At 39.7% G+C, this 24,036-nt stretch overlaps 1 protein-coding gene across 1 annotated transcript in view; it reads left to right on the forward strand.

Annotated features, from left to right (window-relative positions):
* The window catches only part of LOC122780001 (transmembrane protein 211), a 127,122-nt gene that overhangs the window by 22,787 nt on the left and 80,299 nt on the right, over positions 1 to 24,036 (forward strand). The window contains exon 2 of the mRNA XM_044042752.1: positions 18,972 to 19,110. Within this exon, the coding sequence (XP_043898687.1) occupies positions 18,972 to 19,110 (139 nt within the window). The remainder of the gene's footprint in view (positions 1 to 18,971; positions 19,111 to 24,036) is intronic.

Raw genomic sequence — 24,036 nt, forward strand, 5'->3', positions numbered from 1 at the left:
AATAAAGTGTGCTTGGAACATGCAAAGCCAAAGAAGACAACAATAAATAATAATATTAAACTACAAAGACAAATAGATAGGAAAGGATAGGATAAACTTTATTGTCCCAGTGGGAAAAAGCAAACACACATTCAGACATAATTAAATACAACGATAAAATAACAAATGCAAATGTGCTATAAAAAATGAACAAAGCAGCTGCATATGCCCAGGTAGTGTTAAGGGTTTTAGTGAGGCTTTTATTAGACCTTTAATGGATTAAAAATATTTTATAATGCATTACTAATGTAACTTACGAGTGTCACAAATCATATGTTGATATATACATGTATTAACACCTTGATTTAAAGCGACTCTTGATTTAGGCAACATAAAAACCATTTTATCCCCAGGTTGTGATAAGGAAGTGTTTTGCGTGCAACAAATTAAAAAAAATACTAAAAAAAACAAACAAACAAATAAAAAAAGTTGAGTGTCTCAAGCCCTAAACAAAAAAAATTATTGCGTAAAACTAAACTCTCATTAAATCGATCTTTCGAGGTTGAGAATAAAAGTGTCTCTGGTTTTAAAGTGTCTCATTAAATCAGAAAAACAGAGCAGAATTATTTTTATTAATATTAATCATTAATATAAAAAACACAAAACTTTTCTTTCTCTTAATATAAAAAACACAAAACTTTTCTCTTTGTTTAGCGTGAACGCCTCCTCGCCCCCGTACTGTACTATTTTAGTTTTACTGAGAAACATCAGCAGGTGTTTTTACAAACTAACACAGTTTGTTTACTTGAACCAACAGCTCTGGTTTGGGGGTGAAAATATTCCTCAATAAAAAGTCAATTTCCTCCTCCTTTGCCGCTGCTGTGCTAATGTTCAGTTCCACAGAGAGAATGGCGAATGGAAGGAAAAGATGGCTATTGAAACAAACAGTAGGACACAAGTAAAGGCACCAGTACAACAAAGTCATTAAGTTGCAAATAAATTTAAAATGGTTTGAACTCTCAAATTAAGTTGAGTTTAATTTGTTTCAGGCTTGTGTGAGATCGCCAAGGCCACATGAAGAAAGATGCACATTTTTTTTGTGTTCATTCCCAAGTGGGTCAGTTAGTAATGACTTCAATTAAAACTTGTGCTCAACTCAACATTAATTCAGTATAAAACATGCTGTTTTAGTGGATGCTGCTTGGCCCTACGCTACACCACCCTTAGCGTCGGCTGAAATAGACTGTTGATCCACAGTACACCCCCGACGGTAGTGGTGGTTATTACCTTGTGTTTTTGGCTACGTCTGACTGTGAACAGTGTATCTTCTGGATACGGTAGAAGGGATTTTAACAATGGAATTTTGGAATTGCTCTTCACTGTATCGACACTGTGGGAAACTGCCTTGGCGGATGTTTGTGCTCTCTGAGTGCTTTCTCTCCTTTTGTGGAAATGTGAGTTTATGAAAGTAGGATGTGATAAAAAAAAAAACTGCCATTTCCACACACAAGAAATTATTGAAATCAGGATGGTTTAACATTTTACCACGGCAACAAATAAAAACATTTTCTCATCTGAAGAGTCAGAGTCTGGGGCCAGTAAATTCCTGCAGCACTGCAGAATTTTATCTTAATTTAATCATTTTTATAACAATTACAGATGATTATAATGTGCATTAAGGTGAAAGCATTGGATAGTGGCCTTCGGAGCCTGTTGGAAGTCATGTATTCATTATCGTTGGTACCCTTTACCTTTTAGATGAGGAAAGAAATATCAAACTGCTGCAGTCCAGTGTTATGGTACATTTATACTGTATAGTGCTTGTTTAGTCTAGAGTGGAAACAATTAATTGATTAATCAATTACTAAATGAATCGACAACTATTTTGATACTCGATAATCGGTTTGAAGCTTTTTTTCATGATTAAAACATTTCCGATTGTTTAAGCTTCTTAAATGTGAGTATTTTCTTCATTTCTTTGCTCTGGATAACAAAGAATGAAGTAAAAGTTAATCATTTTGATTTGTGGACAAAACAAGACATTTGAGAACATCATTTCCAGGTTTGACGAACACCGATCAACATTTTTTAAGTTTTTCTGATATTTTAATGGATCAAACGATTAATTGAGAAAATAATTGACAGATTAATCGATTATGTTAGTTGCAGCTCTAGTTTAGTCTTGATGACCACTCACCGTTTGCCCATTCACAGCTGTCAGGAGCAGCAACAGGTTTGGTGTTTTGGTCAAGGACACATCAGCATGTAGAGTAGACCGGGAACTGAACCCACAACTTTCAAGTTGATTCTCTCTACCACTGAGCAACAGTTGCACACTCTGGGTCCCTAACTATGAGCCCATTACATAGCAGCCATTTTGACATGTCACAGCTGTAAATGAAGCCATGGCTGGGTCCCATTTAGCTTCCTTAGTTTCAGTGTGCATGCTGGTTCACTGTCGCACTGTCCTGGCTTACATAAATTGAACAGAGCTGTGCTTTTCTTGACAAAACATGTCAAAATGGCTGCTGTGCTGGAGGATAGCGGCCCATTCCTGTGAAAACCCCCAGGGAATCCTGCGTCATAGAGGCTTTACCACTCCAAACCATACCGGACCGTACCATGATGGAAACACAACATTAGATGCTCATGACTTGTTTGTTGGTCAGTGAACACACATTATAGTTATAGTACAATTCTTATTAAAGTCAACACAATAAACAGATCGAAACGAGCGAAAATCCCACATCATTAATCGGTGGTTGCCCAGCAAGCCGCGGTGATTTACAAAACTGAGCTTAACTAGTGTCCGACTGTGTGATGATAGGCTGTCATCACACAAGAGGAGGCAGCTCAGCAGTTCACTGTTGTCCAGTTACATCATTCTTACCCCAACTTTTAACAGGCCAAACTCTTGGCACCTTAATATGCAAGAGACGCTCCTCCTGACATGAGGATGATACTTAATCAGACTGATGCAACTATTATCCAGACCCAGTAACACACTTCACTTTTCATTCTATTTCTATAGCAGCGATATGGTTACTTGTACTTATTCTTCACTTTTAACTTTTCTTAACATTGCTCTGTAGATAAGTGTCTTTTTTATTTATTTTTTTAGGTCAGGGAGTTTGCTGCAATCTGAGTGTAACTAGGACCGGTCTGACTCACTGATGAAATGAAGCAGAGTGGTGGAGGCAGATATAGTAGCATTTCCAGTTGCTACAGTACAGTATGCATGAATTATGAAATGTGCACTTGGGACCAGCAGTAGTGCAGATCATGCATAAATGCAAGAGCAAGCTGGGCTGTGTGAGTCTTTTTGAGGGTGTGAGTGTATGTGGAGAGGCTGAAGGACGGCCTCCAACACAGACAGCTCTCATGCTCTCTCTAACACATGGATGGAGGTGGCTTAGAATGAGCATTGTCATGTTTTTATATGGAAATTCTATACAAAACAAATCTATTAAATGAGCAACTGTCTGAATTTGAAACCAAGACAAATTTGCCAGATCTATAAATCTTACATCTAAGTTCTCAAAAAAAAGTAAAAGGAAAAAAGATTCTGAAATCATCTGGGTATCGTCATGGAGTTCAAACTGGAATATTCATAAGTTGCTCTCTCTGTGCAGATATAGCAATGATAAAATCACTACCATAGCCCTTTGTAATATCACTTCCATGCTCCTCTGTATTTTTAAACATAGGCTACATTTAAATACTGCACATAGAGTCACTAGGTCTGCAAAGTGAAGCCATTGTGGAAGTACCTGAAACCTGTATTTTCAACAGGTGGCGACTTTTATGTACTGTAGGTCTATGAGATCTACTTCTCTCTCACTTGATTCATATTGTCAGTAAACATTTTCCTGTGGAGTTAATGGTCCAAATCACGTGTAAAGTATGGTCTATTTACGCTTTGTTTCCAAAGCAGAAATAAAGTATGTTTTATTTCTGTTTGGTGGTGTGGAATTTGAATTTAGCATAGATGTTTTTTTTTTTATGTCGGATGCCCTTCGTGACCCACCACACAGGGATCATTTTAGAGTGTATCAATCAATGGGAAGCAAAGGGGATTGGGTACCCTGCTCAGAGGTACCCATGAGCTGTTGGGAATTGAACCAGCAATCCTCAGGTTACAAGTTCCCTTTTCACTAGGCCATGGGCTGTCCCACCCGTGTTTTTTCTTGATATTATTTTGTTCAAATAATGAATAATTATTCCAGTTTCCAGTTATATTGTCCACATTACTTGCATGTATATCACTAGATGCAGTATTTTGATAATAACTTATTCAACTTAAACTACATACTTTGACCACAAATCTTACAACAACAACATCAGACACATTTAATATTTTACAAAACAGTGGTGCAGTGGTGTCTCTTTCCATATAGAAGTGCTTTTCCTTACATTGAACACTTTAGGCACAGTCTGTAATTTACAGGCAGGAAATGCTTTAGGGTGTAGCTATAATAATTGTATATAATGACATATTTATGATAATGATATGTATATATATATATATATATATATATATATATATATATATATATATATATATATATATATATATATATAGTGACCTTCTGGTCCTCCCCCACTCTTAGTAAGACCCACCTCTCACTTCTTCCCTAGCTATGCCCTCTCATTCAAAAATGTAAGGATGATGTTATTGCTTTATTGATATTTTATGACACTAAGTACGCATGTAGAAATACTCTGTACGTATCCAATTTACAACAGCATGGAAACGTATTTAGTGAAATATTATTTATTATTTTTATCTGCATTTATATTAATCATATGTTTTGTGGGATTCATTTAATTTCAGATTAGATAAATCAGTAAGATTAAATGTCTACAGATGGAGTCCGAATGTATGTGGGCTGTGCTACACCAACATGAGATAGTACAGTGTTTCCTTTGGATAAACAAAGTGCTCCTCCCTCGCTGTCTCCCACATCTTCTCATCATTTCTCTCACACTCCCCCTCATCCTCTCATCTGATTCTCTCCCCCTCACCACTTTCTTTTTCCTCTTTCTCTTCTCACTCCTGCAGCACTCAAATTTCTTTTTAAAAATGTAAAATGATCATCAATGTTTATGGAACGGGCCTCTTTGTGCAACAATAACACTCTGCTGTTTGTTACGATGCCAAACATACGTTTCTCCTAATGAGGAAACAGTTATCATCCCTCCCTCTCTCTCTCTTTTTTCTCTCCCCTAAATGTATTCAACACTTCATTCTAAATGTTTAACAGTGTTCTTTTCATCCATATCTTATTAGCATCTGGTTTCAAAGCGAAGAGACAAAACATGACAAATTCCATGGCTGCTCTCTTTTGAAGGGACTCCAGAGGGAAGAGTGGGGTGGGGCTTTACACCAACTGATACACCAAAGTATCAGTTGCGCTATAATTCAATCACAGCATCTATTGAGAGAGAGAATAGAAAGCAGAAACTTTGCCTGGGGTTCCTGTCCTCTGACCCACCAGCCCCCACCACCGGGATGTCATCATTAAACTCGCCTGTGAGGGATCCCGTACTTTTCCAACCAGCTATTTGATCTTCCCGTCTCATCTAATCCCACTTTTGTGATCTATTATGAACAAGAGCGAGCAATGGACGGAAGAGAGGTGCTAATAAGAAGTTTCTGGCTTCATGCATTTGTCACCTCAACCTATATACTGTACACCCTCTCTCTACCACTGTCTTTCCAGGATATCAGCCGCCGTTTCGCTGACAGTAGAGAGAAATAATAATAAGGGGGAAAAACAGGAGCAGAAGCTGTTGATGCTGCTGTAGTGTATATCATATCTGTTGTGGACACCGTACTGTACGTACATCAGGAGAAATTCTAACAATCCTATCTACAGTATCTGCTAGCGCTTGGACTGAAAGGATTATATGCTGTGTGAGAGCTTTGTGTAAAGCCTTTTTCACAGTAAAATTAGCAGGTACACCCAGGATTCTTGAAATCGGCTGTTACTGCCAAAAATGGTGATTAATGCCTTTTCCATTTCCTGTAGATGGGTTTCTACCAGCCTGATTTGTATGCACATTTTATAAGAACACCAGAATGGAAACACCGTATGTGTCGAAAAATCTTGAAATCAATGAAGCTAGTGGAAAGTGTTTCTGCAAATAGACAGAGATGTTTGGAAATCATGTGCCTGAAATGTCCCTCTTCTTTCCGAATTTTAAATGACGGCAGCTACAGTGGGTTAGAGGAGGAATGTGTGGAGAGATGTGGAAATTACAACATTGCTCCACTTACTACAAATACAAATAGTACAATTATTATGTGACGGGCTACACGGGTGGTGTAGTGGTTAGCTCTCTTGCCTTTGCTGCAAGAAGAAAGTCGGAACAAGGGCCTTTCTAGTTGAAGTTTGCATGTTCTCCCCGTGTGTGTATGGGTTTCCTCCCACGGCCCAAAGACATGCAGATTTGGGGGTCATGTAAATTGGACACTCTAAATTGACCATGAGTGTGAGAGTAAATGGTTGTTTGTCTCTATGTGGCCCTGTGATGGACTGGCAAACTGTCCAGGGTGTACCCCGCATAAGACTGGCACAGCCCCCCCATTGGTGCTCTTTATTTGCATCAACAAGTTGCCTCGTCACCTTGTTATCCTTATGTTGTGGCATGGACATTAGCGCCACCTACTGCTTATCTCGATGAACTCTACTACTGCTACTACTGCCTACCGCTTTATCCTCCCCAGGGTGGTTATGGGGGAGCTGGAGCCAATGCCAGCTGACACAGGGTGAAAGATGGACCTTGGACGGGTCATCTGACCGTCACAGGGCAAACATGCAGAGGCAAACAACCATTCACTGTCACATTAACACCTAGGGTCAATTTCGACTGACCAATTAAACAAACTTGCATGTTTCTGGACTGTGGGAGGAAGCTGGAGTACCCACAGAGAACCCATGTGCACACAAGGAGATCATGCAACCACCACCTAGAAAGGCCCTCGGTTGAACAGGGGATTTGAAGATGCAGCTCTAACTATTTGTCCCAAGTTGTAAAAAAGTATGCTTAAGACGGTATATTCATGGCTAGTGGCTGTGCCAACAGCCGAGGAAGATGAATGCACATTTCAACATTGTGCTGAACATGATGCCAGAATTTGCATCACCTCTGAAAAAGAGACAGACGAAGATGAAATTAACGTGTTCTCCTGCTGCTTCTGGTCCCACTAATGCTGATCAGAGCCAAAGGCAATAAAAACCTGTGTGCATTTGACCTGGGAGTAGAAGTCGATTTAACACATTCCCAGTGGTCAAAAACTCTTTTAAACCCAGAAAGTTTTTTTTGATTAGTGGGAAAGCAAGTCTTACATAACTATTAAATTTTATTGCATGTTGTATGGCTAGGATGCGTTTAGGGTCACGTTTAGGCCAGTAGTAGTGATGGTGATGGTGAAGGTAAGAGTGAAGTTCCAGGAAATGATTGTGAGTAATGGCAATGTCCTCTGGAGTTACAGAAACCAGACTGTGTGTGAGTGTGGCAGGTGGTGTCCAGCAAAGCCAGATGGACACTTGATCACTCTCATCATGCAATTTTTGATTAACCCCATAAAGAAAATCCATTGTAAAAGCCCTGATCATCATCATTTTCAACATGTGAAACAGTGAATGAGGGAATTTATTGGACGGCTTTTAATGTCCAGTGTTTGCTCTGATGCTGGACAGCAGGACTGTCGTTTTCTTTCATGCACAGCGTGTTGAAAATAGAAGCTTCTCTCTTGTGTCCCGCAGCCCCTCATAACAGACTGTTCCATATGAGTCAGTGTCTCTACCTGAGGGTTTTCATAAAGACGATTCTCCTCTGTGAAACTAAAGCTGTGATGTTCGCATGTCTCTCTGCAGTGGTTCTGGGACCAGAGCCTTAGTTTCTTTTTGGCAGGTCGTACCTCAGGCAGTTTATATTCATACAATGTCTATTCATAGGTGGAAATAAATCTTTTTCTAATCGTCTTTTTCTTTTGAAAACGGAGAACATGATGGAAGATAATGGCTCTGACTGCAGAAAGCTCCAGTAATTTCTCTCTGGGGTAATTGATGGTCTCTTTTTCTCTTTTGTGTGTGTGGAAACACTCTGTCTGCAATTTTCACCCCGAAAACATGACGGCGATGAGCAGCACACCGCGTATAATGTCTCTGCATGTAAATACCAACTCCCTGGTATTATTATTATGTTTATTATGATAATTGTTATTTTGGGATGTTTTGTGTGGTTAATTGCTAAGATGATGTGAAATCATTTTTGACAAATATGTGGCAGCAGTTTTGACGTAAAACTTAATATTAGGAATTATATACACTCAGCCATCAGTTGTCGTTATTCAGATGCACATTTGGCTGACTCACACGGGAGACATTGTGTTGGCTGCCATCAAAGTGACCAAAGTTAGTGGCAGGTCCATAGTGACAGGTTACTGTGCACTTTCAGCTCATTTGGCAACAACAGTTACTTTGGACGAACTGAAACCAGGCCAGAGTCACAGCAGTTCATTTTTTAATGGCCACATTAACCTGCGGAAGCCCCTATTGATACCCTCTGTTTCAGACACAGGAGGATTTTTTTTCCCACAAAACTATATTCTTCACCCTCTGCAATGGGTGTTGCGACAAGGTAGGCAAAGCAGGCGAACTTAAAGGATTTTACCCGTATTTCAGCTTTGGTTTGTTGCATGGAGATTTTTTCATTCTGACTGATTCTGATTTAATCCAGCACTCCTCTCACTTGGTCCTAAATTACTTATGCCTTATTCTTAAACCAGGAACATACAGTACATGTTTGGTTGGAGTAAGAAGAGAAATGACAGGTTGTCTGAAGCCAATTTCTGTTCACAGCTGTGATCCTGATCAAACATCCCTGCACACCACATGCACCACACGCCTCGCCACGTGAACTATAAAGGTTTCGCTGTGTTTCCTTGTCTCTGATATGTTTGAAGCGAGGTTTCCTGCACAGGTTGATACTTTGTTATTATTCTTATTTTAACCTTTGTGTAATCAGGACGTCAACACATCGTACTGCAGTAATAAAACATACAGTAACAAACAAATAAGTAAAAATTAAGAGAAATGTCTTCATTTTTAAACAAATACCAACAAAATAGCAATGTGTTGCACTTAACAGCTATTTTCGCAGGGCATTGAATTCACTTAGGGAGACAAACATCCTTGGGCTTTTGAGAGTTCTAGAGGTTATTCCATGACCATATTGCAAAGAAAACTGCTCTATCATGTCTTTAGTCAATCTTGGCTACCTGTTTGGGCGACGGTGTGGTGGAGCAAATATCTTACCAGCAGTTTATAAGTGATTGGATATGTGGCAATCCTCCCAAGTCATTGAACTCGGAAAGAAAAAACTAAAAAACAGTGCTTCTGTCTGTACAAGCGACTCTCGCTCTGTTTTCATTTAACATGACATCAAAGACTTAACCCCACATTAAAGCATTACTTTGCAGTGGGGAACATCCTGTGTGGCATCCTGGAAGAACACACTGGGCCTCCGATGACAGTGAGGAGCTTTCTCTACTGTTACTGTGGTACTGACACTGATACAGTACAGATATATATAGTTATACAAAGTAAACATCCATTCATGTCACAGTTTGTACACCTGCACCAGTCTAAAAGATTTAGGATTAGATGAGGATTATGTTAGATTTTTTATGAAGGTAACATTTAAAATCTTAAATAATAGATTTTTAAAATATTTGCTGTGTTTTTCGCATTTTCATCGTAACACTGATGCGTGTTATAAGGTTTATAGAATAATGTAGAATGAACACAAAAGAAGCAATGTTTAAAGTCAGATACTGATACTGTAAAGCTGCAGTGTGTTGATGTTATCATTCTGCATCTCTTTGGTTGTTGGAAAGACAATTAATGTAACATTATGTGTATGATTCTGAAAAGCAGAACTATCGTTTGTCTGTATACAGCTGCACAGCATCGTGGACGGGGTCAAGAAGGCGTCATTCTGTAAAACTGCCTTGTTTTTGAGCAGTAGAATTCACTTCTAGAACTATTTGTGGGCTCTTTAATTGTGTTTTCAGTCAAACTCCAACCTGTTTGGATCTTAGCACTTAGCTCTTCTATGTATTGATAGAAAAACAAAACCCAGGTCTAATTTAAGAGCCATGAAGGCCATTAAAAGGCATAATTGAACTAAGCATTTTAACATATTACAGAAATGTTGATATCTTTAGATATATTTAGTTATCTAAAAAGCATTGAGCTCATGTTATGTGGTTTTATTTTGGAGTTGAAAATTTAGTGCACATCTGTTCTAAATTTTAAAAACCAATGTCATTAAAGTGGTTTACTTGTTTAATTCATGCCAAGTATCACCACACTGTGTTTGAATACGAAAATGTAAATGAATACGAGGCCAGTTTTGCCCACAAGTGGAAAAAAAATGGGTGAAACAGCCCTTTAATTCAATACATTTGTACCGATAATGGTCAGCACCGGCTGCTCTGAGGTGGTGGAATGGCGGCCCCAAATGAAATTCACCTTAGGGCCCCATAAAGGCTTGGGCCGGCTCTGATTGAAAGTATACTGTGTTATTATGTTATGACTCCTCTGTTTTACTTGCAGTTAATGCAATTGTTGTTATTGTCATTACTCACAGGAGAGTGTTTGATGTGTCTCCAGATGCACATTTGAATGATTTCTCTCACTCCATAGTCCTCTAAAAATACTAATTTAATTTTAAGTGTCCAGTTAGCCAACTATTAGTTCTCAATTACATATTTCCTTGTTCATTGTTCACTGATGAATAACGCACTCCTGTACCGTACACTAGTGAGCTGTAGAGATGGGGTGTTTTTTGCATTGTTGTGATACCTCAACCTCATTAAATGCAGCTTTGCAGCTGTGTTATCATTGTTCATATCTGCCAAGATGAAAGAGTGTGGTGGTCTCTTCTTCTTTGAATAGTATGGTGGCATAAAGGTTAGCTGCCACAGGAAGTAAACAAAAAGGAGCTGCATTAATTGCGTTAATAAATAAAATCCCTAATAGGAAAAACATGTAACTGTGTAAGAATCAAATGAAAGAAAATGCTAAAATCAGCCATTGAAATTTCACAAAATAACATACTAAAATATGCTGCAGTCTGTTTTTCTTTGTAATACATATCATATAAATTTGCACAGTTTTAGCCAATATACAAAAACCGCCTGTGTTTAAAAGTAAAAACCTTTTTTATTTTGATTATTGACTGCACTCAGAGAGGTTGTTCTCTACTGTCAGTCTCTACTGATTGGCCTGATTCTCTATTGGCAATCAGGCCAGAATTTCAATTTAACCAATTGTTTAATTTATGACCAAATAACTGCAACAAATGAGCCTCAGCTGCACTTTACATTTAGTGCCAATTAGCAAATGATGGCATGGGAGGAGGGGAGGTGATCGCTGCAGGCGCTGACCGTCCAGGATAGTCCGGTGTCGGAAACCAGATCAATGGATTAGTTTCTGTGTCTATATGTATACTAATAATAAGTGACTCTGCTGTTAGCCTGCGTTTGTTAGTGTTTGTTTGTGCATGTTTGTGAGGGAGCAGTGTGCGCTCCCACGTCCTCCTGAATGTCACATCCTATCTGCAGCCTGTCTCCGAGGCACAAATGGACACTCCATCCACTTGTCAGGTGATTAATCTCCGCTCCCGTCTCTCACTTACCTCCTCTCCGTCTCGTATTAAGTGAACACGCAGCATCGTCAGCCATTCACAGGACCATCACACGCACACACACACAGACACACATTTCTGTATGACACTCCCTCTCCCCTTTGTCTCCTCCCTGTGGAGATCAATGAGGAAGATGGATCTAACTCAGCACATTAATAATGTGAGGGTGGAGGCCTGGTGCTTTACTGGTATTAGTGCTCTGTTAGGCCAGATTCCTATGATGATGATGAGCAGACAGAGTACAGAGGAAGGGAAACACTTCACAGAAAGAGGAGTGGACATAGGAAATCTCCATCGAGTTGATGTGTGTGTGTGCGCGTGTGTGTGTGAGTGAGGTCGATGGGAGCAGTAACACCTCCGGTGTCCTTAGACATGTTTTTAGAAGCTGTGTCATCGTAGTAAAGGGCTCGACTCGTCAAGGCTGATGCTAGAGTGTGAGCACCTGGGGTCTTACACTGTTGAATGCTGATTATGCTATTATATTAAAGGGCGGAGGAGAGCGCACAGAAGATGAGACGGCAGCTTCACGCAGATGCCGTACCTGTCCACCATAGCGGTCCACTCCTGTTCCCAGATCGGGCAGGGTCTTCTTTTTCTTTCGGCGTCCACGCAATGCGCACTATGCGCATGACACTTTTGTGTCATTAACGCACGTGGACAGCGCATGTGCAAACTGAATTTCCGTCTCCACCGGTGGGTAGAGTATTAAGCCCGGCTCACCAAGCAGAAAAACTATTTTGACAACAGAAAAAGTAGTGACCAAGGAGATTCATCCGAGCCTCAAACCGGCAGACACCTCAACTCCCCTGCTCGACTGGCCTTTCAGCTGGGAGCCTCTTGAACCAGATGTGTCTGAGGGAGGTGTAGCTTCGTTCTCTTCTTCTTTAGTAGCAATATATGGGTCAATATGGGATATACCAGGGTCCGCGATATGACTTCGGTGTGCGTGTGATGTGCACAGAAGTATACCAGAGCCTTTAGGGGTGTTGAAGTTTGATACCCAGCCCTGTTTCCTGGGATGAAGTCATTTTGTTGGTCGCCAAATAAATGTGCACATTTATTTTATATCAGCAGTACTTATGAGCCAAATGAGAGAGCTTGTTCATTTTTCACCACAGTCAGGATTCATGCCGTAATCACCCCATGATTCAGCAGCAAATCACAAGAAATGGGAGCTTGGCTCAGATCTAAAGGCCCCGCTAAAAGACTATTAAACATCTACATATTTTCAACAAGACAAATAGGAAAATTGTGACTCATTTATCAAACACGTACTGTATATGTTGAAAATGGCTGGTTTATTGACTCATCGTGATGTTAAATGATACAGAAATGGATGCAAAAATAGTCAGAAACATTGTTTTATGCACAGATTTGCTTTTGTCACAATTCTTATCGTGAAAGGGGGTTGTGATGGATTATTGTCACGGGTCCCCACATAAAAAGTTTGTTAAGCGGTGAACCACACACACAGAGAAAGTACCACTCCAGCGAGAAGGCAAACCTGCCATGTCTGCTCGTCTGTGGATCTGCAGTGTTCGAGCCTCACCTCTTGCCCTCCATAAAAGCAAAGCATTGGATTATAAAGTGTGGGGTTATTTCTGTCAAGAGCCGGTGCTGGGTATTAACTGTCTCCTCAGCCTGGCACAGCTGAAGAACCTCACATCTTTCACAACCCTGAGCTGACACATTTACATTCTTTCTGTCTGAGCTTAGAAAAGCAAAGTCCGTTTAATGAGACATGCCTCGCCATCTCCATCTTGTAACTCCCAATTGAGGAGACAGTGAAATTTCATTGGCCTCTACAGTGTAGTCCCTGACTTCCTTAATGTAATTGGAAATTTAGAGGATCCTTCAGACTGTCCCATCATTAATCACAGCAGCTGGAGGCAATGTTATTATTTTTTTCATCATGCACAGGTCATGGACTGTATATTCTGGAAAACCAGTAAAGTTTCTTTATGACAGAGTCAGGTCGTCGTATATGTGTGTCAGTGTCAGTTTTTATCAGCACAATAACATTTGAAAACAGCTGCACCAGGCCAGTTTATTGTGGGATTAAAGGTCCAATGTGTAGGAATTAGTGACATCTAATGATGAGACTGCAGATTGTAACAAACAGAAGACTCATCTGCTCACCCGTCCCATTTCCCAAGCACGTCGGGTGACTACGGTGGCCGTGGCGTACCACAAAGCATGCTGTTCGTCTTTGTGTTTACGTAGATAAGCTTCTGCTTCGAATGCTATGTTTTCGTCATGGTCCAGTTCGGTTTGGTACAGTATGAAGACAACGAACGACGACATTGAAACCACCTAACCGTTTCACTCGACGAAAACACAGCTAAAATGTGATGGACAGGCTTTGACTAGTTTGTCCTTTCAGACTGCTGAACATGGCAGCACAAGATAGTGACCTCAGTAGCAATGTCCTTACCTAAATTACGTATAAGAAGCTTAAATTCTGAGGCAGCAAAAGCAATTTGGATTTTAAAGCAATTATATACCCATATAAACACTTACTTATGGCTAGAATATTCAATTTCTGCCAATAAACCCTCTTAAATGTTACACATTGTACCTTAAAATGGTGGTTTCGGGTCAAGTCTGCCAATTATTATGCTCATCTTTTAAAAGTTATGTCTTTGTGCCTCAGTGCACCATAACTCACACAATCCTGAGTGGATTACTTTTGTAAATCGAGTTTTCAGACTGCTGCAGAGTGAAAGACAAAGACATTTTGACAAGTCAGGCTTTCCCCCCCGTCTGTCTTTTGCTGGAGAATAAGTAATTTCCTCTCGCCACGATTTCCATCCTTTCCACTTTTCGCTCTGTCTCCAGCTGTTGCAGTGGCTCGACCAGTTGTTCACTCTTAATTACAGTCTATTTAGGAAGACTCACTGAAAGGACGAGCGCTGTTAGCAGCTCATTTGCGACTAAGTACCAGAAATTGTAAAACCTGATGATGGTTTGATGAGTTTGTTTCATCTCGACACGTTCACACGGAGACTCATCGCTGAGATTCGATAAATTGTGATACGGCTAAATTAAATCTTAGCTGTTTTCTCTAAACATAGCCGTGCATCACTCTGATAACGTTTATTAGTCTCTGGGGCTGTGTGTAAATGAGAGAAATTATATGTAGTGTTAATCTATTATGGCTTAGGAGAATCATCTTTGTCCAACTGGATTCAGACGACGACGACAACTGCGCAATGTGTCTTTTGTTGTTTGGTGAAAGTGTATCTTATAGAACTGTACACGGCTGCCACTCCCCTATAAGAGACGCGAGGTACCTTTAATGTGTCACAGCAAATTGAGAACAGCAGGATGGGAGGTAGGCTGCACACTGGGTGCCCACGAGGCACGCCAAGATCAAGCAGCGCTGAGAATGGAGACATTCCTCTGCATACATGAATATCATTCCAGTGAGAAGGAACTGAGAACAAAGACCAAAGACATTAATGACTTTTCTCAGTCTCCATGTGGGCTGCTGCCTCTTCTCCGCTCTCTCATAGATGACAGGTTCAAAACAGAGAAACTGAATATTGCTATTGATATATGTGGGATAGAACAACAACGTTAGATCTGACATGATCAGAACAAAAAGTATTCAATCTTAATTGTAGCTGTAGGAAATATCCTGCTCAGATAGTCATTCATTTTATAGCATCTGATCATTTTTGTTTGGGTGCAAATTATTACACAAATTTGACTTATTGAAGTAATCAAAATATAGTGTGGTTTCATTCATTGGACACATTTCTAAACTGAATTGTGTGTGTGTCTATTTTAAGACCATAAGGCTCTGTAGAGTAAGAAATATCTATATATTATATAACTGTATCATAAAAGAAAACACAATAAGTGATTATTTTCCATCAGTGTAGAAAAATGTGTGCAAGAGAATCCTTGATAAGTACATTTTGTTTTTTTTAAGTAGAGCTGCAAGATATGGTAAAAAAAAAAAACAACCGATATTGCAATTATGTTGACAGATATTGTGATTGTTGTGTGACTCTGAATTGGTACAACTGATCATTATGAAAAAGTGTCATTTTCATGAAAAAAATGATCAAACCGTGATGATTTGACATTTTTTTGGCATCATCAGACAAAACTTTTTTTTGTCTGAACACATTTTGTCTTGATCAAACAATTGAGGTGGATTTTGCACTTGTTTATGTTGCAAGTCCTATTATTTTGTGATGACTTGTTCAGCGATTAGTTTTAGGATTTAATTGGAGACAGTGGACGAGGACCATATTTTCTTAAGACAATCTCTGTCCATTGTTTCTTCGCTAATACTGAGGCGTGCATTACTTCCTGTCCCAGGAGCCATTACAAAGGAAGCCAACGTGACCAGACAGAGCACCGAGAAATGATTACTAAATAATAATGGCATTTTAATCGTGAATTAAATTGAATAGTCTTGAAATGGTCTGCTTTACAATCACTTTCCTGAAGGAGTTCTCATTCTGGACACGTTCTACCTTTATTTAATTGATGCGGTCAAGGTGCCCTTGTGCAAGGCACTTGCAACTTCCCAGCAGTTCTCAATGAGCTGATCTGTAATCCAGATGTGGATGTGTGTGCGTGTGTAAACTCCTCCTGTATGTGGGGGGTGAAACACACACACACAAAGGTCAAAAGTATAATCATCGTCATTGCCAGCAACGTGGCGACACCTCGATATTTCCCAGCTCCCCGTTTCTGCCAAACGCCCAGAACAGGCTAATTAAATCCTCCGTCAGGCATGGAAATGGCTCTGCTTTCATCCTGCCTCCATTCATGTCAGTCTCATCAGGGACATGCATAATGACATGATGTTTCAGGGCTTTAATTCCCTCGTGTATGTTAGACATTTCTCTCTGATCGCCCCCGCCTGCATGCTAATCACTAATGTGTGCTGCTGTATTCTGACTGTGCCGGCGTGTCACACACTTGTCCGAGGCGGACACGTTTTTAAAATTTGACGAGGACGGTGGGTTGTGGCGTTATTGAAGTTGTAAAGTTGGCGTCAGAGGAGATGCGGATCAAACAGCACCACGGGGACGCAGAGGTTGTGGGGAAAAAACACACATGCACGTGACTGAAACTCTTTAGGTTCCACATATATTTTATATACTTTATAACTCTTTCATTTGTCTGTTTTATTTCATCTTAACTTTTGTGTGTTTGTTTTGTGTTCTTCTCCCCTTTTAAAGGACTACAATTACGGCCGCGCCGCAGATGCATTTGCAATGATTTAAATGATTGTTTTTGTCTAGTCCGACATTGGAAATGAGCCTAAGAAAGATTAAAAGCCATTTCCAAACATTAATTTTTGCACTTAAATACACGTTTGGACTTGTTCTGTGAGTATTAGGCTCTTAACTTTGAGCAACAGTTAAAAAAAGAACACATTTGTTTTGTTTTGCTATGTTTTTATAGGGAGCTCAAGCCCGATGACTATGTTTACCAGTAATCTGACTATTGACCTTAATTGATTTTCATTAAGGAGGTTCTTTTTCTGCCTGTGTTTGACTTTGAGGAGTGTAACTCAAAAAGGAAACTTTGATTAAATCCTCTGGGGATGTAAGTTATGGTGCGAGAAAGAAATGTCTAGATATTAAAGACAAGATAAAAAATCAGTCAATAACCGAAAAAGGAATAGGCTGAAGCTTATTTGAATAACCCATCAGCAACAATACCACAACACCAAATTTATGTGAAGAAACAATAAACAACATTACACAATACCAATTCACATTCTCTTAATTTATTTAATTATTTTGCCTTTGAAGGCTTTTCTGTAACATAACATAGAACTAATCCCTGAGCTCATTCCCCAGTTTGACTCCCAACACTGAAACACACATCTGTATTTTTACAATTACAACAACCCTCTTAAATTATAATTTCCTTCTCTTAATTTAAATTTATTTTGAATACAGACTTAAAAGCCTCTGTTTGCAACTCTAAATAATATGTCTAACATTTTAAGATATACAATATCTGGACATTATAGAAGAGAAGACCTTATAAAAAACTTATTTGCCCTAATGTGGGTCATTGTAATATGACTAAAACTGTAGTTTTACCTGATAGCTGTCAGTAAATATAGTTTTAAGGGGGAAAATCAGTGTCTGTAGCTGTGGCAGTACTGGGATAAACCGTAATAAACAACCAATCTCTTTGTTCAGACTGACGATATTGATTCTCTGGTGCACCTGTCACTCACTGATGTGTGATGTTCTCAGCATTGATGAGACAAAGATTTGAGGGCGGAGCTTTGATAAGACTCTGCTCTTGCGAGCTTTTCCAAACTTCTACTACACATTTTTCCCGCCAGACAACTTTATTAACTGATGGATAGCTGTACGTGAAGAGAATTAAATCAAATAATTGTGAATTTATTCATGACTAGGCAATCAGAAAATGCTATTTACATAGTTGTAAATGTAAATTGCTTTAAAGGGCCAGAAATGTTCTGTGAGTAAGTGCCTTTGCCCATTTCTCCAGAATAACTTTCAATATCTGGCAGTTATTAACAATTCACTGCATGTTAACATAGTGTATTAACAATTTTAAATGGAGAAAACAAAAACACAAACAATAAATTTGAAATTTGAACAGTGTAAAACTATGTTTTTGTCTCATTGTTCAAAAACAGGCCAAAACTGGCTTCCTACAACAGCGCAAGTGAAATTACCGCGATAACCACGTGTTGGCTTTGACATGCGACTTCTGAGCTTTCAGAAAACGCTGGAATTTTCCCGATAGCACAAACCGTCGCGTAATCACGGTGATGAAAATGTGTCGTCTACGATACGCTGCCAGTGTGCACACACATCTAAAGACACAGAAAAAATGTGAACGATTCTGTTCGTTGTAAATGTTAAGAGTCCTTACTTTGCCTCAGTTTTTCTCCAGCCGCAGCGCGCGTGTATGTGATTAAACGGAGACGTAATGAAAAAGGACAGTGCCCTGTTGTTTGGCCACAGCGTGCTGTTTTCCAGCTGAGATGGCCATTAACCTGCTGAAGGATTGAATGTGAGATTAAATGATCTGACCTGAGCTGACAGGCGCTTGGTTTTTACGGATTATTTTCCGTAAAAACAATGCAATGGATCATAACTTTATAACAGGAGGGTAAATACAATAAGTACATTTATCTGTGGCGGGGTAACAATGCAAGCAGAAATGTTTCCTCAAAAATATGAAAATGTTGTCAAACCACGTGGAGTTTAAATTTAAATTGCTCTTTCTATATGTGTGTGTTTTGTTCTCAGACCAGTGCAGTGCTTTGTTCAGGCGGCTGTGCTCTGCTGGCTGTCAGCTCCCTGTTGGCCATCATCACCATCTTCCTGCCCAGTGGAGGATGTGAGAGGAGGATCTGCACTCTGGCTGGTTACATGCAGATGGCTTCAGGTTGGTTCAAATGTGAATACGCATGAAGACGCGGCAGCTTGCACACACTTCCCTCTTTAAAAAAAAAAAACACTAATGAAGACAATGACCTCCTTTTACTATTCTATTTTGACCAAAGTGCAACAAACACTGTGGAATGAAGCTTTCTTTGTTACTCATCAGTCAAAAAACAAAGGCAAAAAAAAGAAATCATGAATAGTACAGTTGCTGCTAGGCAACCAGAGTCTGCATGGCATTTGTAGGGGTGAACTTGTGAAGAGAGGGTAAAGATAGATTTAGAGCCTGTTGTAAAAAGACAATTACGCCTCCTTAACACAGGTCATTGGTTCACGGCTACATGCAGCTTATCAGGCTCCCGCTTTCACTCCAACAGAGAAGTAGTCTCGTAAACAAATTGTGGTCTTGTCAGTCCTTGGGCTTGAGAAGGAAAAACACATAGCACCGCTCATGTCTCTGCCCTTCACACTCTTGCCTTGAATATCTGAGCGTTTCAGTGGCAGTTAATAAATTAAGCATTATGCTGTTCATACTTAATGCAGCAAATGTTAACTCTTTTATAACATGACAAAAATAGTGTGCACATAATAGCAAAGAAATCCTTACGTATGCATATTTTTAGGGGATAAATCCTTGACTTTATCTCATTAGCCGTCCATGAACTTTGTGTTCTGGTGCTGAATAGCAAATAAATGCGGGATAGTCTGTGTTTCTATAGCTCTTTGGTTGTTGTAATGACCGCTCACAGCACTTTTCACGATAGCCTTTTCATTTCCGTCTATATGCATTGCACTTCCAATTACACATCTATCACACCCATTCACAGGCTGCTGGAACAGCCACAAGGAGCAATTTGGGGTTAAGTGTCTTGCCCTGGAACAAATTGGCATGTAGACGAGAGCGGAATATTTTTTTGCGGCCTTTCTCTTGAGAATTATATCTGTAGTATGCTGGTGTTGCAGACATGGCGGCAAACGTAGTATGCACAAAGATGCTCTTGACACAGTTTTTTTTCTAAATAGTAAGCGCTTGTGGGTGGCTGGCGGCAGGTGAGATGATGTTTTGTTAAACCGTGCAAATGCAGTTTGTAAATCAAATAAAAACTAGGATCTTCAACTTTTTTGTTCTTCTTAGGCAATAAGTTCCAATAAGAACCTATTGCCGCCTTATTTGCGCTAATTTGTGCCTCACTTGTAGTTAGCATTTCAGCATTGCTGAGCTAACTGTAAAGCGTGTTGAAGTATATCATCATCAACCTGGTGGCTTTAAAATCAGGGGATGTCTTACATCCCCATGTCTCTGACTCTGTCTGGCCTTCTCTGAGGCTCCCTTCCTTCAGTCAATCGAAAGCAGCTTCATCAACTGTATCCCCAAATCTCTAATTGTTGTGTTTTTCTCCTCATTTATAATGCGTCAGCAGCAATTACATAGCCCCAATCCTTTGAGAATATCAAGTAGCTCATTTAAATCCCTGCATGTGGCCTTTCAGTAAGCATAATTAGAGGCTGAATTTACCGTGCAGGTTAAATCTTTATCGGCAAAGCTTTTTTTATTTTTTATTTTTTATTTTTTTTACAAGGCATGGTTAATGTTTTGTTTCAAGTGGTGCTTGTTGCTTTCAGCTCAGGCTCTCATACGTTTCTGTCTGACTCAGAGATCAGATCAATGATGCTCAGGGAAGATGAGAAAGAGTTTTGAAGACGAGCAAAGACTGTGTGTGTGTGTGTGTGTGTGTGTGTGTAAACTTCCTTTCAGTGTTTTGTGTGTCTTTTGTTGCGAACAGACTTTGCTAAATAACAATGTGAAGTGAGGAGCGAGGAGCTGGGCCTTTGTTCTGTTTCCAGGTCGACTCTTGTCTAGATAGACAGCAGTTTCACAGAGAGCACCCAAAGCCCTGAGGAGGCCAGATCAGAAGAGTGTTTGTTTTCCGTGTGTGTGTGTGTGTGTGTGTGTGTGTGTGTGTGTGTGTTTGTTAAGAGTAAGCAGATCAACTGAAACATGCAGATTGAGATCAGTGCTTTTCTTTGTGGCGTGCATATTTTTGCACATTATCAGTGTTGCATTTGTCGACGTGTGTTTCTGTGACCAGACGACTTGTCAACTTTCCCTTTGTAGATAGAAATGATTCCCGTTTTGATCTCATGGTTTTAGTATCTCTAACAAGCAAATGAGACGTCTGTGTGTATGAGGGCAGGAAGTCGTTAAGGGACAATAAACAGAGAATAGCATTTTGAAATTTCTCAATTGAGTGTCAGATATTCCCACTGAAGCAAACAGCCATGTGTCATTGAAGAGCATAAACCAGGGGTCTGCAACCTTTAGAATGAAAAGAGACATCTTTTTCCCTTCTCCACCCAAATAAAATGTATCTGGAGCTGCAAAAAAAACATATTTGACCCTTAAAATGAAGATAACATCATGTATAAAGTTAAAGTAGAAAAAATAACTACTTTTGGATTTTATGTGGTTCCTACGTGGATCCAAAGATTAACAGGACTCCAAATGTGTACTTCTTTGCGTACACATTACTTTGTTTAAGTGTCGGGAATGGCTTTCAGGGAGGTTTTTTAATATCGCATTTAACATAGACATTGGATGTGACACAGAAAATATAAATAAATATTTATGCCTTCAGCTCTACAAAAAGGTGAAAAATGTTTAAGTAAAATAAAAATGAACAAAGCTGCAAGGAGCCACTGCATCACATGAGCAGGTAGGAGTCAATCAGATGCAAAAAAAACTTCATATACTTTTGGAATATCGTCCTTATAACTCACATTATTGCAGGAAAAACTGCCAACAATTTATTTTACCAGACAAAAGGCCAGGAACTATGAAGGCTGAGGTGAACTGATTGCATGCTGGAGGTGGAAGCAGGAGAGAAAGGAGAAGACAAGGCGGGGCATGACAAACCTAACAAAACTAACAATAAAAAACTAAATGAATTGTCCACTATTTTGATAAATGATTAATCAAGTTTTTTTTTTTTTCAATAATTCAAACAAGCATTCTGATTTTTCAGCTTCTTAAATGTGAATAGGTTCAAGTTTCTTTGCACCATATAACAAAACAAGACATTTGAGGACATCATTTAAACACTGATCCACATTTTCTGACACTTTAACAAGCACTCGGTTCATTCGAGAAAATAATCATCAGATCAAACGATTATGACAATAATGGTTAGTTGCAGCCCTAATTCTGTCACGTCTTTCTCTACAAACGCACAGCTGAGCATTGCTGGGTTGAGTCAGGCAAACCTGTCCAGCTCTTTCCTTTCTCTGGCCAGCGCTCCCATGGGTGAGGTCCACAATTAGATGTGAACTTGCCAACCCTCTGTCGTTCAGCTCGGTGCTCCATGCAGCGGGTGAGCTGCTGCACCGCCAAGTGCTGCCGTTGTCAATGTTTTACGCTCGGAGGGAGGAAGGCAGAACACTGATGTGGTGTGCTCTTTCCCCTGTCATGCATATTTCATCAGGCTGTCCTTAGTGGTCAGAATCCATTGCTTAGATAGCTCTTTTGTTGGGTGGTGGTGTGTGTGTGTGTGTTTTTGCGCGTGAACAGAGGTAAACATGTAAGATTTTTGGAATCGTTCCTCTTCATGTTGCTAACTTTCCAGTTATATAATAGCAGTGAGTTAACTTTTATTCTTGTTGATAATTACCGTTGAGTTGACTCAGGCAGAGCTGCTGAAAGCCGCGTTGGGGTTTCACTGTGCATCAATGCTTGGATTCTCACGGTTCATTTTTCTGTTCATGGCTGAAAACCTGCCTGATTCCACTGAGTGTACCCGTGCTCAGAACACTATATACAAGCTTCATCACAGCTGTTGTCCTGCAGGATCACAGCCATGAAAAGAGTCAAAGTCAGAGTGAGCTTATACACGAGCACCCCGGTCCATCACCTGAACTTCTCCTGTTTATTGATTTGAATGAAAGTGAGTGGTTAAAGTTTAAAGATAGTCCTTTGCATGGCTAATGGGTTTAAGACTTAAAAGGCATAATGGGAGATGTTTAAATTTCTCTGCTGGAAGCATTTGGACAAAGCTTCTACTGGTTTTAGTTTACCAAATTTATCATCACTAGTAGTTTCCACTTTTTAGGCTTGTGACATTCACAGCTTATAAAATTGTAGTTTCTGTCCACTACCAGGGACGAGACTGATAACTCGACTGCACGTTTAAATTGTGTGTCTTCCCTCAGTCAACACCAGAAATACTACTTGGCTAAACTAATTATTAATATTTTATTAGTGTACAATGCTAAGGCTGCACACAACAGCTCCCCCTCTCCCTTAGCTAATGCCCTGATGTAAATAAATAAGGAGGAAAGTGGGACAGATGGCATCTGCTGAATTCAGCACAGTTTGCACTATGTGATCCAGGTCCTTGGTTCTCAAACTGTGGTACATGTACAGTACAACCAGTAGTACACAAGATTGCTCTGGTGGTGGAGGAAAGTCAGAAATACTACTGTACCAGGGTATGCGATCGGAGTGGAGTGCGTAGAAAATGAAACAATTTCTTTTAAAGCTAATTTTAATAATATTTAGAGTTACCGTACCTCTCCCTGCATCTTAATTGAATTTCACTACTCCAGCTCATAGATGCAGGGAAAAGGCTGTTCGGCTGCTTTTGGACTAGTCCAAAATCAGAATGATAGATTATTTGACAGGGGAAAGTTCATACAGGGTATGATATTTTTTTTCATACCCATTCACACTCTGCACCATGGGGTTAAGTGTCTTGCCCAAGGACACATAGGCATGTTGACTAGCAGAGCTGGTATTTGAACCCACACCCCACTACCACTTAGCTTTAGTATAGTAACAATAATGTTTTTGATCCTAAACTTCTCAGTGACTTTTTGTGATGAAGTTTTGTTTTATGCCTAATAATCATGACCTTACATTACATGTCATTTAGCAGAC

This window comes from Solea senegalensis, linkage group LG13 (assembly GCF_019176455.1).
Source record: "Solea senegalensis isolate Sse05_10M linkage group LG13, IFAPA_SoseM_1, whole genome shotgun sequence".
NCBI lineage: Eukaryota > Metazoa > Chordata > Actinopteri > Pleuronectiformes > Soleidae > Solea > Solea senegalensis.